The 17,990-nt window shown below is 55.0% G+C and overlaps 1 protein-coding gene across 6 annotated transcripts; it reads left to right on the forward strand.

Moving 5' to 3' along the window:
• The first annotated feature begins 7,374 nt into the window (after positions 1-7,374).
• On the forward strand, positions 7,375-17,080 carry CHST1 (carbohydrate sulfotransferase 1). Of its 6 annotated transcripts, XM_088166949.1 has the most exons (3): positions 7,583-7,615; positions 13,944-14,084; positions 15,090-17,080. In XM_088166949.1, exon 3 carries the CDS (start codon positions 15,134-15,136, stop codon positions 16,391-16,393), a length of 1,260 nt encoding a protein of 419 aa, XP_088023075.1. In that variant the 5' UTR covers positions 7,583-7,615; positions 13,944-14,084; positions 15,090-15,133; the 3' UTR covers positions 16,394-17,080. The 6 variants fall into 6 exon arrangements, with proteins under 6 accessions (XP_088023076.1, XP_088023075.1, XP_088023073.1 ...); XM_088166950.1 differs by lacking the exons at positions 7,583-7,615; positions 13,944-14,084 and adding an exon at positions 7,375-7,551; XM_088166947.1 differs by lacking the exons at positions 7,583-7,615; positions 13,944-14,084 and adding an exon at positions 7,845-7,985.
• Positions 17,081-17,990: the final 910 nt, after the last annotated feature.

The raw sequence follows: 17,990 nt of genomic DNA on the forward strand, positions 1-17,990 counted from the left end.
CCCTGCCCTGCCGGCCTCACCACCCTGGCACAACATCACGTCTGCACAACATGTCTCTCTGAGCTCTCCAGACCTGCCTTTGCTGCCCATCCCCAGCCCCTCCGTGTGAAGCTGCAGCTCTGCTCAGCAAGGCCATCATTACCCCAGTGCTCCTCAAAGCAGCTGATGGAGTGTCCCCATGCTCCCTGTCCCCCTCTCCTTGGCACAGGGCTGAGTGGATCCAGCCTGGCTGGGGAGAGAGCAATGGCAGGACTCAGCTCTCCCTGGTCCTTGGAGCTCCTGCAGCCACCAGGAAACACACGTGAGGCCCCTGCAGCCACCAGTACACACACAGATCAGAGGAAGGAAGGACGCCTGCTTGGGGAAGCTGGCCCCAAGGCTTCCGGCACCTGCAGCCAAGGGAGGCCAGGCTGGGATGTGCCTTCTAAGGGGTAGCAGGGTGCCAGAGGCAAAGCCCCTCAGCCTCTCCCACCCTGCTCTCCTGAGAGGTGTGTCAGAGGAAAAATTACTTCCACAGTGACCTGGCTGCATGATCTGTCAGATGGCAAACAGCATTTTCCCTTCCAGCCCCGGAGCCAGGTCCTGTGCCAGGACACATGGGCAGTGTGTCAGGGATTGAGTGTTTCAGGACAGGGTGAAGCAGCAGCTCCCCACCTTTGCCAGCACAGACCCAGTGGAAAGCAGGCTCATCCCCTCTCCTCCCAGGGCAGCCCTGCACGGCTGCCACTGAGGAAGCCCTTTCCAGGCTCGTGGATGCCATCGTGTTTTGGGGAGGGGGCATGGGGCTGGTAGCCAACACTGCACAGGGATTCAGTGCACAGCCTTTTGCACCCTCTGAGCAGCAGCTGGAGGAGTCAGGAACTCCTCAGGGACTCATCTGTCCTTAGAGAGACAGGCAGATACTTGGGGCATTTTCTGCGCTTGCAGTGGCAGTGCCATCAACTCATCCCAGTTATGTGCAGGCTCCCACAGAGGCTTTGTGAACTTGAGGCAGTTTAGGATGAAATGAGAGACTCCACTGATGCCGAGCTAATTCAAGGTTCGGCAGAAGTGTGACAGCCGCATCAAAAGGGCTGGGGAGGCGGAGCAGGTGCCGTGCATGCCGGTGATGTGGGTCACACCCGCTCTCCAGCCCAGACACAGCTCTGGGATGCTGCGAGTACCACTGCCCTGGACGCTCTGCCAGAGGTGGCCCTTGCCTCTTGGGGTCAGGGCTGGGGGCACAGCGGGTCCCATCATCTCCTGCTGCTGCATGGCCAGGCTGGCAGCCCCTTTCTGGGCAAGCACTCTGCTCCCTTATGGCAGACAGGCCCTCACCAGTGCGATCCCTGAGCTGGAATAGAGGCAAAACTATCAGCACAGGACTATAGCCCTACAGTCAGACTTTTTTCTAGTCTCAAGTGCTGCAGACAGGATGCAGCAGCCTCCACACTTCCCCTGGGGACTGGTCAGTTCCTCTCAAGAGGCCTCTGCTCTGCGGGGTCCCTATCAAATGTGGTCGCCATGGTCATATCAACCTCAGAGCAACTTAAAAAACCCCAAAGCATTGTGATTAACACTGAGAGTAAACAGCACCACATGCAACCTAAGACCTTGCATTCGTTTTTTCCAAAACAGGAAACTAATGGGACACAAAATGCCTGGACCCTGAGACAGACCTGCTCTAAGATCCAGCAGAGCCTACACCTTCCTCTCTGGCCAGCATGCCAGCCTTGGCAGTTTGCAAGGAGGGGCTCTCATTTCCCCCTACACACAGGACATGCAGCATCCAGGCCTAGCAGGTGGCAGACTGCTCCCTGTCTTAGTCCTTGCAGAGTCCTTGAAAGGAAATATTAAGGCTGGTATGGATGCTAGACAAATGCAAGCTCATGTGTGAAAGAACTGGGGGAAAAGCAGAACAGGGGCTAAAAAAAGGGCTGTATTCACAAGCAAGGAGCACCAGCAATCCCAGGTCTGATAAGCCTCAGGACAAACACTGTGTTAGCAGAAGACAGCAGCATGTTACTACTTCCTGTTAACCCAGCAGGAACATAGCTGCAAAAGACAACTCTGAACAGACAGACAATATCAGCCCAATAAACTAGTTCAGGATTTCCCAGCAAGAGAAATGCAGGAATCATAGGGAGGACCCAGCAACCAGCATCCCCTGTCCTCTGGGACACACAGAGATCCTGGGGGACCCTTGGGGACACACATCTTGGTGTTTGTACATAAGAGAACATGAGTGGGGAAACACATTCGAGATTTTGTACAATACAGTCTCCTTCCCCTCTGTAAGACCTTGCTGTCTTGCACCATGATTGAATGACCCCCACTTTTCAATCACTGACAGGAATTTTCGGGACATGTGAGTGTGTGAATGTGGAGCACGTTATCCTGGCACGGCATGAAGGTGGCACTCGTGGCTGGCTTTGACAGCCCTGTCATTTGTTCTGGGATCAAAGCAGCTCATGTACCTGATGGTACCAACCAAGCCACCAAGAATTACTGAGAGATAGCTTCTGAGTGTTTTTCTGCCTGAGGCAGATGGGAAGGCTCTGTGGGGCTGGCAGGGAGGCAGCGGCCCAGGACTGGTTAGGAAGGGGTGTGGGTTGTGAAAAAGACAAACTGCTCTTTAAGCAGGTGTTCAATCTCCAGTCTTCACTGACACTTTAATGAATCCCCCTTTTTCAGTCCAGTGAAATATGGAGTGTCTTAGAAAATTCACACCCAACCTCTCTGCAAATTCATAATATGTGAATGATTTTTATTAAAAACACCAGAAGCAGTGTTAAAGTTACTACTGTACTTCTAACTCCCAAGGAAATGGGACTACAAAAGATACAGGCTGAGTAAAAGTGTTGACTTGGATGAAGCCTGAAGTACGCCTTTAAAGAGAAGCAAACAAAAATACAAAGGTATATGTAAGTTCAATATAGCTTTTGATACTGGCTTGGGGTCTCCATCAATAGGTAACTTTCCTCTTGGCCTCACCTCAAGGGAGGTGGGCACTGCACCGTGTCTCATTCATGTTATTTTCTGTGCTAGGAGTAAGGCAGACCCCAGGAGCTTATAAGGTTTGACCTTTTCCTGAGAGGTTTCTCAGGATTAAGATAGGGTGCTGGGGGGATGACCAGCCCAGGCTGTTATGGATCACAGTGTGCTAAGCAGGTGTGCTGGGCCAAGGCAGGATCCTTATCTGAGTTAGCACAGCTGCTCTCACAGTCAGTCCTGAGATGCTCTCTGTGCCTGTGGGGTGTGTTTTCAAACAGACATCAGGCAGGCTGGAGAGACCAGCAAGAATCTTGAAAAGCCCAGAAAACTCTGCTTCAGTATGAGAGATAAAGAAGTTTAGTCTATTTAACTTCTCAGAGAGAAGGTTAAGAGGTGCCTTGATCATGATCTATTAATACCTACACAGGAGAAATAGTTCAGATAGCACATAGCTCTTTAATCTAATAGGCAAAGGCATAATGTGATCCAGTGGCTGGAAGCCAAAACTCAATGTCTCCAGCTTAGAAATAAGGGGAATGTTTCACCATCCAGCACATCAAGCTCTGGAACAACTCACAGCAGCAAAGGCATCTCTCCTGAGACAAAGGTGTGCCTGTGCTGACAGCTCTGGTGTGGGAATTACTGGGTACAAAGCTGCAGCCTGTCACCCACAGGGGAAAGGCTGAGCAGCCACAATGACTATTTGGCACCAAAAAACCCTGGGATTTTACAAATGAGTGGTTTATTGAGTTTATTTTGTATAGAGGAGGAGAATCTCTCCCACTACGCCTGCCCAGCAATTTAAAACTGATCTGTAGCCATGATTCTGTGAGTATGTCAAAGTGACTGCATAACATTGAGGTAGTTACTTTTGTCCCCATCCGTTTCCTTTACCTTATGTATTATAACGACTTCTTGTGGCTCTTGGGAGGGCAAACTGAAGGGAAGGGGGAGTGAAAGACAGGGGTAAATAAACACATCCTTGGGACATTACCACTCCTGCACACACAGAGTTTATAAGCTACTCGGAGAAGGGATTATAGCATGAGCTGTTTATCTCCCCTTCTGAACTACAGAAACATGATAAGTCTTAAGTATTTTGTTAAACCTTCTACATGAAGGCCAATGAGAAAGAACATTTTCTGAAAGTCAGGTGTCCCCAAAATATTCCAGTCTTTGTCCCTTAAGATCAAGGTATCAAAAAAATCACTCTGGGAGAAATCTCAGCTGTTGCTCCTGCAGGGCTTAGGAACGATTTCAGTAAGCCCATCGGGCTCTGGCAGACTTTGAAAACTCCTCGAAGGGAGGGAGGCTCGCACCCTCCAGCCCTCCAAAGGGAGCCACAGGGCGGGGGAGAGGCAGCGGCAGCCCCGCTCCGAGCAGCGCTCCCGCTGCTCCCCGCCCGCTGCAGTGCCCCGGCCGCGGCCACCGCCGAGCCGACAGCAGCTCTGCGACAGCCGGCCCATCCTCCGGGCACGGCAGCAAAGTTTGCACCTTCTCGGCCCGGAGCCGCGCTTCCCTCCAGCATGGAAAGCCGGAGCCAGGCGGGAGAGCTCCTGCATTGCTGGCGGAGCGGCTGCCGGCACCGCAGCCCAGCCAGAACCTCCCCTCCTCCGGCAGGAAAAGCGCGCAGAGGGGCTTACAAACACCACACTGCCATCCGACACCGCCGTGCCAAGTGCCGTGCTTAAGCGCACGAATAATGTTTGCTATTAGTTTGCCTTTAAATTTACGTGTCTTAATGCATTGCTCTTATTGTTACCGGCGTTTCGCAGGATGTATGGGTATGTAACGGGGCCAGGTTACTGACAGAATCATAACTTTGCTCCCGACTGCATTTGGAGTGATTAGAACAGTAACCTTCATATCACCTTAACAGCCACATTGATATTTTATTACGTATATTCCCAAACATGTTGTTAAGGTAGGTTTTTTGAACCTTAAGAGAAGAAAATACAAACCCTTGGCAGAAATCTGTTGCTGAATGGCATGGAAACTGGATATTTTCAAGCTGCATTTTGGCTCAGATGAAAATTTACAAGGTGAGTTTCCTTGACTCACCAAGTCACCAGCAATCTCTCTGCTCTCCTGCCTGGAGCCTCACACGGGAAAAATGATACCTATTAAACAACCAAATTTTCTTGATGAGGGTGAGGTACAGCCACAGCAGTCCTTCCCTCTGAAAACAAACTGACCACAAACACACACCACAGAGCCTAATTACAATTTTAATACTCAACATTGAGAGATAGAGAGCTGTAATATGTCCTAACAGCATCTCTCTAGATTAACACTTAAAATACCCGAGCAGGATCAGAAAACACGATTATGCCCAGCCGAAATCATCAGAAGCATCTGTTTCTCCTTCAGCCCTGGTTTTATTCCTCATTTTTTTTTTTGCTCCATTCTCTCAAATTGCTTTATTTGGTATGAGACAGCCTCTACAGCACCTGTGTGTACGAGTCCAAGTATCTCTGGGACTGTTCCAAGTTTTGGGATGCCCTGGATTTCTGCAGATGTACTTTAGAGCAGTCTCAGTGATGTGTCAGAGAGGAGCAAACCCTGACTCCTTGGGAAGACTGGGAAGCATGCAGGTGCCTGCCTGGTCTCCTACTCTTACTGCAAGCCCCTTGATTTCTTCTTGGCATTGGTTGCTGGACTGGCTTATGCCCCCTTCAGCCAAACTCCTTGAAATCCTGCCATTCCTGCATTTCCAGCGCCTCGGCCCCCAGTGGGAGTGGAGCACAGCCATGGCTGTGGGCCAGCTGGATGCCTGCTTGCAGCAGCTCCCCACCACTCGCTGGAGGTGCCAGGTAAGCGGGAGCACAGGTCAGGTGCATGCCACGGGCACCTGGAGCCGTCAAAGGCCTGTCAGCCACACACAGGGGTGGCACTCAGGGCCATTGCACAGGTACTGTGGGCTCACAGGTGCAAGGTGGGCTACACCACGGCAAATGAATCAGCAGGAAGGAGGTGGCCTGAGCCAGCACATCACCTGAGAAGCACCAGCAACACAAACCCCAGGGCCACCGGCTTGTTTCCAGCAGCAGCTGGTGGCATGGCTCTTTCCCAGCTCCAGGAGGAGTCAGACAGGCAGGAGCCTCAGTCCTTGTCGTTTGCAAGGTGTAGGAAAACAAGCAAGAGAGCGAGTGGCTTCAGGGCTTTCTCATTCAAAACAGGGATACACCAATGCAGTAGCACTGTATAACGAATGCTACAATGGGGAGCTGTTGCTATGGTGAGGGAAATAATATTTAAGCACCAACTGTTTATAAATATAAAATCCCTACAAAGTTTTCTAAAATTAGATTAAGGGGGCTAAGGCTGTCAGGATATTGTGAAAAACTTGAGAAATACTAGTATTTTTGGACGCACAAGATCTGGGTACTCCTAAAAACAGCAAATGTAAGTCCAAAGTGCTAAACAACAAACGTGACAATCTGCCGTTGTGCTTCCCGAGTTTTAAAGGCAATCTCATAGCTCAGAACTCCCTGTCACAGCCTGGCAGGCCTCTGAAAGTGGAAGGTGAGACCAGTGTTCGCAGGGATTTATTCTTCTCTTGACACAAGTGCAGTGCAGAGATCTGGGCCCCACTGCTACTCATAACCTGCTCTCTGCCAAGTGTAGCTCCGAGCTGCTGCTGAACATGCCAGTACTGTGATCCCACAGTTACATGTTGCAAATCCTAGAGTCAGAGGTAAAGATTTGGAAATCCCTGGGCTGGGGAGGCAGCTCCTTGCAGAGCACAGGGTTTTTCAGGAGATGAATGTTGCTCACATGGATGTAAGAAGAAAACTGCTGTGCCCAGTGCCCAAACTGCAGCTGAGGCAGCTCCAAACATGCCTCAAATAAAACAGGGATATAAAAAATGAATATCCATTGTAGCATCTCCAGAATCATTACCTATCTTTTGCTGGCAGTTGCCATTTCAGCAGAGCTGCAGTTAAACTGCTAAAAATGCAGTTTAGTTGGCAAGCGCTGGACGAAAGAGAAACATTCAAAGTTGCCAAAAGTAAATGTCTGACCTGTTTCTAGGGGTCGAACAGAAGCAGGAGGAGGAATGTGACTGTCGGAGCACAGCCACTTCAGCTGCTCTGACACACTCTCACGCTTCTTTTCCTCTGTCCTATCCCACCTTCCAAGGTGGGATGGATGGTGGGAAGGTGCCATCACCTGCTTGTATTTTTGCACTGGCACCACTGAGGATGGTTTTGTACCCTGCCTGTGGCGGTAAGCCCCGATTTAGGCGGCACAGGGAGGATTCCTGGCGCTGAAGAACCAGTCCCCGTGACAATATTGTTTTTGATGAGCAAAGGCCACCGGAAAACGAGGGAATGAATCCGCACCATCATCGCTACCAAGTCCAGCAGGGCCCGAGGGGCTGCTGTTGCCCGAGCAGCGGGGCATGAGGATGGTGTGAGGGACCCGCTGCCCCGCTCCAGCCGGTCCGCAGGCATCCCCGTGTCCCTACCAACACCCAGCCGGGGGGACACATCTCACGGCGGGAGCCTCACCGGGCCCCCCTCCCGCCCCCGCCACGGGAGGGGTCTGGCCGCTCCGGCCGGGCGCCTCCGGGAGGTAAATAAGGAAACGGGGGAGTTTCCTGCTCGGCAAAGCCGGGGAGCCCGGCGGCCGGGCTGGGGTGAGCGGGCGGCGCGGAGCGGAGGCTCTGCCGGAGCCGATGCCGGTGCCTGGCGCTGTGCTGCGTGCGCGCTGCCGGGCGGAGGGAGGGAAGGAGAGAGAGAGGGAGGGAGGGAGGAAGGGGAACGGCGCAGCCCCCTCGCCGCTCGCCCGCCCCTCGGCCGGCGCGGCGCGGAGGGCGTGGAGAGGCGGCCCCGCTCGGCGGGTGCCCGTGCGGGCAGGGCAGGGCAGGGCGGCAGGGATGAGCCCCCGCAGCGCCGCCCGCTGAGCTCCGCCGGCTGCCGCCCCCGGGCCGGGCCGGGCTCGGCGTCCCCCGCCCCAGGAGCCGCGGCCGGGGATGCGGGGGTCAGCCCGCCGGGGCGTTCCGCCAGGTAAGGGGCGCCGGGGGTGCGGGGAGAGCGGCGCAGACCGGCGGGGGTGCCCGGGAACGGCGCGCTGGGGCTCTCTCGTAACCCTTTCCGCGCCACCAACTTTCCAAGGCAGCGAGACGTAGCCCGCAGCGGTGGGAAGGACTTTTCCCGCTGGTGCCCAGCCCGGCTGCGGCGGGACCCCGGCCCGGGCTGCGAGCGCCCGGGGGAGCCGCCGCCCGGGGCTGCCTTAGCGGCGGGGGCACAGCAGCCCTGGCCCCAGATCCCCGGCGGAACGAGCTCCGCGAAACTTGGGCTGCTGTTGGGCGAGGAGCTGCCGCCTGGAGCAAGTGAGTAAGTCCCCGGTGGCACAGGGAGGCCAGATGCCCTGCCCGGACGGGTAGCCGCGGAGCGAATGCCCCGGCGTTTGCTGTCAGACCTCCGGGCGGTCTGAGAAACCGGCCGTGAGGGCGCAGGCTGACGAGGAGACCTCGCAGAGCGGGGTGCAAGCTCGGCATAGCATGGAGCAGTCCTACGGGAAAGCTGTGCGTTTGGAGATTTGGGCTCTTGACGCGGCCGTAGGTTGGGGACGTTGTAAAAAGAGTGTTCTGAGGTGGTGAATGAGCGCCTTCATCCCAAAAGAGCCTTCCAGCTCCTGCCAGGGAGTGCTCTGGGAGTGAGCAGGAACCAGTAGGCTGGTGGATGGCTCAGGGGAAGGTGGAGAGCACAAAACCCCCTGTATTACCTGGTTTACCGAGGCGTTTGCATCCTCGGGAGGAGGCAGATGCAGTTCAGCAGATGAGGGATAAACAGGCACAGGTGGATGTTGCGATAAGAAAACTCTGGGACCGGCTGGCGTTACTTGATAATGATTAATTAACTGAAAATGTCTATGCTGGGTACCAGTAGGAAAGAGACAGATTCCCTGTTGAAAGTGCTTTGATTGTTTAAGTGTTGGTTAAAGTGGGCAGTAATCTTCTGGTGTTAAAGGATCTGTTGGTCCCTCTGAAATGCAGAGGGAATGAACAGAGATATGGGAACAAGGGACATGCCAGGGTGGCTTTGAGCGCAGGAGTCCTGTGCCTTATCATAAGAAAAGTGCTCCAGAGGTGATGAATACAAAAGCAGAATGAATCTGGGGGCACAAAGAACTTCCACTTGGCACACAGTGAGGCACCCGGGGAAGGTGACAGGCACGAGTCCCCAGCTGGCATTTGAAGCTGTGACTGTAGGGAAGCTCTAGTCCTGTACGGCTGAAGAGGAGGCAAGGCTGAAAATTCATTCCCACCACGTCAGGATCTCATGTTGGTGGGGCTTGCTGAGGGGGAGGCTTGGGGGCAGAGACCAGCCCTGCTCACGTGTCTGTGGTGGTGCCCAAAGTCAAGCAGTGCCTGTGATGAGGGGACAGGGGACAGCTCGGCACTGCTTTTTCTCAGTCTCTCTTTCTTCTGGGGAGTGGTGGGGTCCAGCCATCCAGCGCCCAGGCTGGGTGGCCCACAGCCATGTTTGGTGTCCGCCAGCCTTTGCAGAGCCAACAGCATGACTAAGCCACTGTGACCAAGTGGGATGCTTGCACCCCACCAGAAGCCTGTCTTCCCTGCCTCAGCGGCCACAATGTTGTTTTACGGGGTAAACTCTTTGCTCAGTGTGAGAACGCTGGGATGTGTCAGGGCCTGTGTCAGTGGGTCACTGGCTGAGATGGTTTTGCAAACCTGCGACTTAACTTTTGTGCCTGGGTGGCCAGGTGGGGAGGAGTGGGGCTGCAGGAGGGAGCTGCTGGCTGGGCAGGGAGGCACCACTGGGTGCTGGCTGCCACTTGTCCCCTCCAGCAGCCCTCAACAAGCCATACTGCTCTGGACAAGGCATGCAGGGGTGTTACATGCTGGGCAGGGGACAGAGGTGCAGGTGCAGGGCTGAGCAGGCGCTGAAGTTGGTGCTATGAATTCTCTACGCATGCATGAGTCTCTGGGTGGGGGAAGGGGAGCGGGGAAGAGGGGTTATCTGCCATGAGTCACATTTTGGGATGTGTCCCCTGGTGAGCCTGCTGCAGTCTCACTTGTGTCAGGAGAGGGGTTTTGCCTTACAACTCGCGGCCGTGTGCAGGGTGTGCCGTGTGCTCTGTGTGCCTGTGCCCAGCGTGCGGGCAGGTGGGCAGCCCTGCCCACTCCCGCAGTCATCCACCCCTCTCCCTGGCACCAGACCCCGGCGCTTCTCAGGCGATCACTGCTCACAGTTGTGTTTTCCAGCTGGTCCCAAAGTCCTGAGTCACTCTGCCGTTTCCATGGAAACAGCCTTGCTGGCGGGAATCGGTTTTGGGGGTAGAGGGTGCCGGTAGCTGGACTGGCACCAGGGAGGCCTGCGGGAAGGACTGGCAAGGCTCAGGCACTTCTCCAGTGCATCATCTTTGTGCCAGGGCTTTTACAAAGGCTGGAGCTGGCACCTCTGTTGCACAGACCCTCACACCTTCTTCCACTCCCTTTTCCCTTCCTCCCTGCCGTGGGGAAGCAGAGAGGTTTCCCTGGCAGTGGTGAGGGACCTCAGGATGAGCCCAGCCAGGCTGAGGGTACAACTTCGGGGGAGCTGTTGAGAGAGGGGGGCGACCTGGACGGCAACCAAAAAGAGCATTTTTTTTTTCTTTTACTGCCCTGTGAGAGAGTCCTGGGAACAGCAATAACAGTATCAGTAACTGCAAGGGCTCCTGCCTAAAGCCTCCATTACCCCTGAGCTGCCTGAACACAGCCACTCCGGGGAGCAAGGGAACCTGCAGGGAAGGCTCCGGGCAGGAGTCAAGGTGGCTGTCCATGTGGAGATGCTGTGGGAGCCCCCCACTAGGATGAGAGTGCCACAGCACCATGAGGCACTGCCCTGCGTAACACCCAGCTGCTTTTGGAGCAGAGGAGACCCGTCAGTTGTACTGACCCCTGCAACTTCCCCACAGACTCCAGCCTGCCTGGCAGCGCCTGAACTCAGCTGCCAGCGCAGCCTTCAGTGCCACGGTCTGGCTGCATGGCTCCAAAAGCAGGGAATTCCCATCAAACCTAGGAAGACCGTGCCCAGAACAGGAGCCCCCGGTCCCTGCTGCACAGTGGCTGGCCGGCCGCATTCACTGCTCCCCGCACCAGTGACTCACAGATGCCATTCAGCTCAATTCATCACCTCCGATCTCCTCGGCGCTCCTGGGCTGTCTTGCTGGCTTCTCGCCTGCTCATCTCCCTCAGAGCAGTGCTGGGAGTCAGTGGAGGAGGAGGAGGAGGAAGAGGAAGGCAGGTGATTACGCATCCGCTGCTGTTGGCAGGTGCACAGGGTGGGGGAGGTTGCACTGCCTGCGCCCATCCTCTCCCTTCCTCCCGGCTCAAGGCTGCGGGAAGTTGGGCAGGGGAGAGGAAAGGCTCAGCACCTTCCTCTTCGCACAGACAATGCTCCTGTCCCTGTGCCAGGCACTGGCTGGCCTCCTGCTGCACTCAGAGCCGGTTGCCGGATGCTGTGTATCCCTTGTGGACAGCCTGGTCCCAGTGCGACTGCAGGCAGCTGCACAGAAATGCAGGCGAGGCAGCAGAGTGCAGTCTGCCGTGCTGTGACCATTTCGGGGCTAGGGTTGGGAAAGGGGCAGTGGTGGCCCCAGCACAGTACCAAAAGAGCCCACATGCCTTCTGGCAGGCCCCTTGCAGTGCCAGCAGTGCCAGGGGCTGGAAGGTGTGAGTGAGTGATGTATCCCCACCCCATGCTCCATCTCATTGTCCCAACTGCCTGCAGGGACACACTGAACTCAGCTCCCACCCTTGGGCTGCATTTGCTCATCATCTTTGCTGGAGCTGAGCTGGAGACAGAGCAGAGGGTGACTGAGAACACTTCTAGCACAGAACCATCTACGAGGCCAGCGTTTTGGATGACTCCCGTGGTCTGGGGCTGAGGAGCCAAAACGATCCATGCCTCACAAAGGGCTCTCAGATGCAGCCCCATGTGAGCATGGCCCTCTCTCCAGCCGCTGTCTGAACTGCTGGCTATCAGTGCCTGAAGAGGAACAGGCCAATTTAAGAGCAAGGTTCCTCGGGCAGGAATGGGAGTGTGAGCGGCTGTCCTGCTGTGCCTGTGTGCAGGACACATCCTCCTGGGCCACGTTGGCTGCAGCCACCGCTCAGCCTGCCCATTCCGAGCCGTGTGGAGCCCGACACAGCTCCTCCTTGGCTCTGTCTGACAGATGAACAAGGGGCAGTGGCAGTGAAAGTGATCCCCAGTTGTCCTGGCAGCTCCCAGGTACCATGTGCTTCTGCTGCCTCAGAAGCTCGGCCAGAGCACTCAGCTGCCAGTCACCAGTGTCCCTGGAGCCCAGGGCTGGATTGAGCAGGAACTGCAGCCCCTCAGGGACAGGCCGTGATGGGAGGAGGCGGGAGAGCCGGTCGGGAGGTGAGAGGAGGCTCTGGCTGGCTTTAAAGGCCACAGATGAGACATCAGGGAGGGAAGCCTTCTCCCAAAACCTTCCCCTCCCTGGCTGCAGCTCAGCAGATGGGCAGGGCACCTGCCAAGGGCGTTAAGGGGCAGCAAAGGCTGAAGCTGGGCTGTGGTCTAGCACTTACTCAGTCAAGGAGGTGAATCAATGCCCCGTTTTTTCCCCTCTGCCACTTGGGACATTGCAACGGGGAATGGGTCAGTGTGGGTGGAGAGCCTGAAATGCTCACAGCCAGTGAGTGATCTGGTGGGAATTGGGACCAAAAAGGCATCTGGTCTCTGGTTTGCCTTTTTTGGGGAGCTGGAAGCAGGTTTCTGCTATAACCAGGACAATCTGAGTCTCATATGCTCCAGCATCCATCAGCAATGAAGCAAAGAGTTGGAGTTGAGGTTGTGTGTGAGGGATGCAGTGTGGTTGGCCATCACTAGAGAGCAGGAAAGCATTCCCACTGCAGCTTCCACCTAGGCAACACGCAGAAGACACTTGGGCCAGGACCTGTTCTGCCTGAGCAGACCTGGAAAAACACTTTATCCAAGGCATAGAATATTCCATGTGGACACTGGGGCCGGGTTTCCCCTTTGCAGGGTGGGTAACCCCAATCCAGCAGCAGCAATAGCCAAGCTTCTCTGACTTGGGTCCTCCAGCCATGTGCCACAATCCTTGGTAGGCAGCAGTCCAGGAGAAAGCGACCTGTATTCAAAGCATCATTTTGGGTCTAAAGCACAGGTCTTAGTGCACAGACACAGGGAGGGCTGGTGGGGGGCTGCATGCAGCAGCTGTGTCAGAGCCCCTGTCCTGGGGTCCTGCTGTAAACCCCAGCTTCCAGTGAGAGGTCTCTGGAGTTGATAGTTCCTGAAGCTTCTTGTCTCCGCAAATCAGTTAGGGCAATCAGTAAACAATAAAAATACTGTTGTTTTTTTTTTAAGCAAGGCTTTTTTTACCCACCTGCAGTTCTGAGCTGCCCTCCTGGTGTCACTTGCTGGGTGACAGGGTCTCCCTGGGGAGTGGAACACATTGAGGACATGGGAACAACACAGTGTGGCAGCTGCTATGGGCTCTGCAGGGACCACACACAAGGAGCATTGCACTGTCCCAAGCCCATCAGGGATTTCAGTGTGTTCTGGGTTAGAACAGCCCTCACATGCTGAAATCCATTGCTGGCCCACTGGTCTCCCTCAGAGACCTTGTACAAGCAGGAACAGCACAGGCTCTGACAGCACCACCCACAGTGACCTGTGTGCTGGGGCTGAGCAGGGCACCAGGCGCTCACCATGAGCTTGGGGCCAGCATGTTGTTCTCCCTGGGGACTCACAGAGAACGGGGAAGGGGAAGCAATGGCAGTGATGGTACAGTGGGCTCTGCTGGGCGAGGAGCAGAGGTACTTGGGTCTTTTCCCCTTGGTTTGCCTGAGGTGGATGGGCAAGTGAATGTACCACACTGTGGGAGGAGGGACATGGAAGGAAGATGGGCAAGGGAGGGTGGGTGCAGGGGAGCTTCAAAACCATTGCTAATACTGGTGTGTCTCCCACACACAGGTATTTTAGCTTGTTTGGAGTTTCTGGGATGCATCCTCTATGTCCTGTCTCCCAGCCCCACCAATCCCCTGAGAGCAATAGTATGTGGTTGTGAAACGTCTGTGCTTTGGAGAGCAGCAAGCAGTCTATGAACATTATTTGGTTAGTGAACAGGAAGAATACTGAAGCACCACCACAGTTACATCCCCTCCCAGCAATGTGGCAGCTCCCCAGGCACGATGGGTACTCCCCCCACCATGGTCCCTGAGCATCCCATCCAGTGGTCCTGCTCAGTTTCCCCTACCCTTGCCCATGTGTGGGCAGCAGCAAGGCAGGGCTAGCACCACCAGAGTTGTTCTGTGCAACCACATGCCCACTCTTCCCTGCACCCATCCCTGGTGCCAAGGGCTACTGCCCTGGGTGGCAATAGAGTATAGAAGAGATGCAGTTTCGCATGCATCCTTCTTTGTAGTATTGTTTTTCCCCTCTGGTGCTCAGAATAGGAGAGCCCTGAATTCCAGAGTGGAGCAGGATCTTACCAGCCCCATGAGCTCATTGCTGAGGGCACAGCTCTGGCTGTGCTCGTCCCCAGAGGCTGACAGACTGCGCTGACTGTTGGACCTCTGTGCAAAGAGGTTTGCAGCTCCAGGAGAGACCTTGCCACTCTCCCAAGCAGGAGGTTGGTGGCCTGGTTGGGCCATGCCTTACCCTGAGAGCTGGACAGAAAGGATAGAGACAACACCATCCCCTGACCTTTTCCTGCCACAGCTCCTGCACTGGGGGTTAAAGGCACTGGCCTGGGGTGACAAGTGACTCCACAAGCAGCTGGGAGGACAGTTTGCAGCAGCTGGATGGAGACACACAGCGCCAGGTTCTAACATCCCCCTGCTTGGGTTGCAGGGCATGGGGTGAGCCATGGGCCAGAAGATTTATGTATACCCACAGCCTGGAAGGAACAGGGCTGAAGTCCTGGCTGGACGTGTTTCTCCAGGCTGGTCAGCCTCTGCCTGTTATTTTTCTTGTCTGAAATGGGACTCTGCAGTGTGTGACTGGGATTCAGATGGTTATGACTGATGGACATATGTTAGGAGAGCATTTGTCGGTACCTGCATCAGTTAGATACCTGGCAGTCCATGCTCAACCTGTGAATTCTCTGTTGGGTTGCAGACACCAAGACGACCTGCGAAGAAGCTCCATGAAGGTGACCAGCCATGCAATGTTCCTGGAAGGCTGTACTCCTCCTAGCCTTGGCATCCATTGCAATCCAGTACACAGCAATCCGGACCTTCACTGCCAAGTCCTTCCACAGCTGCCCCATCCCTAATCCTGTGAACTGCAGCCTGAGCCAGGACACTGATGTGGCTGACAGGCTGTGCGATGAGAATCCCACTTTCCCATATAACCTTTCCAGGAAGACTCATGTTCTCATCCTTGCCACCACCCGCAGCGGCTCCTCATTTGTTGGGCAGCTGTTCAACCAGCACTTCGATGTCTTCTATTTATTTGAGCCCCTCTACCACGTCCAGTACACCCTGATCCCAAAGCTGACCCAGAGCAAGAGCACGACAGACAGGCGGGTCATGCTGGGGGCCAGCCGAGACCTGCTGAGGAGCCTCTATGACTGCGACCTCTACTTCCTGGAGAACTACATCAAGCCCCAGCCTGTCAACCACACCACTGACCGCCTCTTCCGCAGGGGAGCCAGCAAGGCCCTGTGCTCACCACCTGTATGTGAGTCGCTGGGAGCTGTGGATCTCCACTTGGAGGAAGGAGACTGTGTGAAGAAGTGTGGGACCTTGAACCTGACGCTGGCCACTGAGTCCTGCAGAGAGCACGGCCACGTGGCCATCAAAACCGTGCGGGTGCCCGAGGTCAGTGACCTCCGGGCCCTGGTGGAGGACCCGCGGCTGAACCTGAAGGTCATCCAGCTGGTGAGGGACCCCCGGGGGATCCTGGCATCCCGGAGCGAGACCTTCCGAGACACCTACAGGCTGTGGAGGATCTGGGATGGCACTGGCAGGAAGCCATACAACCTGGATGTGACCCAGCTCACCACAGTGTGCGAGGACTTCTGGAACTCTGTGTCCACCGGCCTCAACCGGCCACCGTGGCTCAAGGGCAAGTACATGCTGGTGCGGTACGAAGACCTGGCCAGGAACCCCATGAAAAAGACTGAGGAGATCTACGATTTCCTGGGCATCCCCATGGACAGCAATGTCGAGCGCTGGATACAGAACAACACGCGAGGAGACAGGTCCTCCTCCAAACACAAGTACGGGACGGTGCGCAACTCGGCGGCCACGGCGGAGAAGTGGCGCTTCCGTCTGTCCTACGACATCGTGGCGTTCACCCAGCACGCCTGCCAGCAGGTGCTGGCACAGCTCGGCTACAAAACTGCTGGCTCCGAGGAGGAGCTGAAGAACCTCTCCATCAGCCTGGTGGAGGAGAGAGACTTCCTGCCCTTCTCCTAAGGCGGCCCCAGTGGGCCTGGTTTTGATGTGTACTGTTTCTAACTGATGCCTTATTTTATTTTCTTTCCTTTTGTTTCCCCCTCTTTCTCTCTCTTGTCTTTTTCTCTCCAAAATTTGCACTAAACCTTGAGCAGGAATCTCAACGGCCGAGTCCAGGGGAAGTGACTGCTGCCCCTCAATACATTTTGGATGCCAGGATGAGTTGGGTCTCTCCAAGCAAGAGCTAGAACTCTGGATGGGTAACAATGTTTACAAAACACACAAAATGTATAAAGCAACCTTCAAGCTTTCCAAACCGAAGGGTATCTGGGGTACTGTACTTTTGCACTGTTTACTTTTACAATGTAAGAGATAAATATAAATATAATTTATGAATGGTGTCATCCCCTCCAGAATAACTCCCCCTGCCCCCAATGAGCAGGTTAGACTGGAAGCTGAAAGTGGAACAACCTCCTCATTTTTGATCTCAGTGCGACATGTCTGTCTGTTTAAGTCCTGTTATTGGGCTGGGCAGCTGGTCAGCTGCTCCTACATGGTTGTTTGGTAACACCTGTGATACTTCTTTGTGCCAAAAACCCACGAAAAAAAAAAAAAGGGAAAAAAACCTATTGGGTCATTTGGTAAAAGCCCAACACATTTAATGCTTTATTTCTGTGTTTTCTGTAAATAAAAGTGCAATAAAACTGACCTGGGGGTTAACTTCAACTGAAAGACCTCAGCAAGTATACTGGGGTAGATGCAGCACCAGGGCAAGCAGCAGCATCTCCTGGTTTGCCTGACTCCTGCAAGGCTGGGAACGAGGCTGGGAGCAAGGCTGGGATCGGGTAGGGCAAGGCTGGGGGAGGAGACACCACAGCCCCCAGGGCAGCAGGGAGCTGCACCCACCTCCTCGGGCATGTGCGAGTTTGCATCTGAAGTGTGTCAAAATGCAAGCAGTTAACCCAAAAGCAAGAACGCATGGTTATTTACTGACCCGAAAGTTTGTTGGTTTGCATGGGGGCACGGGGGCATGTAGTGCCTGACTCCAGAGTGCCAATGGCACCAGCACAGTGAACCCATTCCCATCAGGCTGCCCCCCACGATGTCTGACTGTGCTGATGCCAGTGTTGGCATGGCCTGCCCTGGAGGACAGGGAAAGTGCTCTGGTGCAGTTCGTGAAACTGCACTGAAAGGAAAATGAACGAACAAGATGATCCTGGCAATACACAAGTATTCCTTCATGAGCTGCCTGCTGCCTGCAAGATTCCTGGGCCTGTGGGCTGGGCAGGTCAGAAGGCTGCTGAATGGGGGAGCCAGGCATGCAGGGCAGGAATATTAAAAGCCTTACACAAGACATTGCAGGTCTACTTGATCCCTGTCTGATGGAACAGCTGGCAGAGTCCCAGCAGTCGAGCCCTTGAGACATGTCCTGCAGACCACAAGCAGCTGCAGATGGGAAGCCACTGGGGCCAGTGCTCAGGGTACAGAGGACAAGAACGGCCCAGCAGTTTCCCAGTTGCTCCTGGAGACAGGGCAGCGACCCACAGAGAGATGAGACCACAACTTGTCACATCTACTCACAGCTGCACACTTTTAGCTTTGGGCCTGTTCCTGGCCC

Source organism: Sturnus vulgaris, chromosome 6 (assembly GCF_052056855.1).
Source record: "Sturnus vulgaris isolate bStuVul1 chromosome 6, bStuVul1.hap1, whole genome shotgun sequence".
Taxonomy (NCBI): domain Eukaryota; kingdom Metazoa; phylum Chordata; class Aves; order Passeriformes; family Sturnidae; genus Sturnus; species Sturnus vulgaris.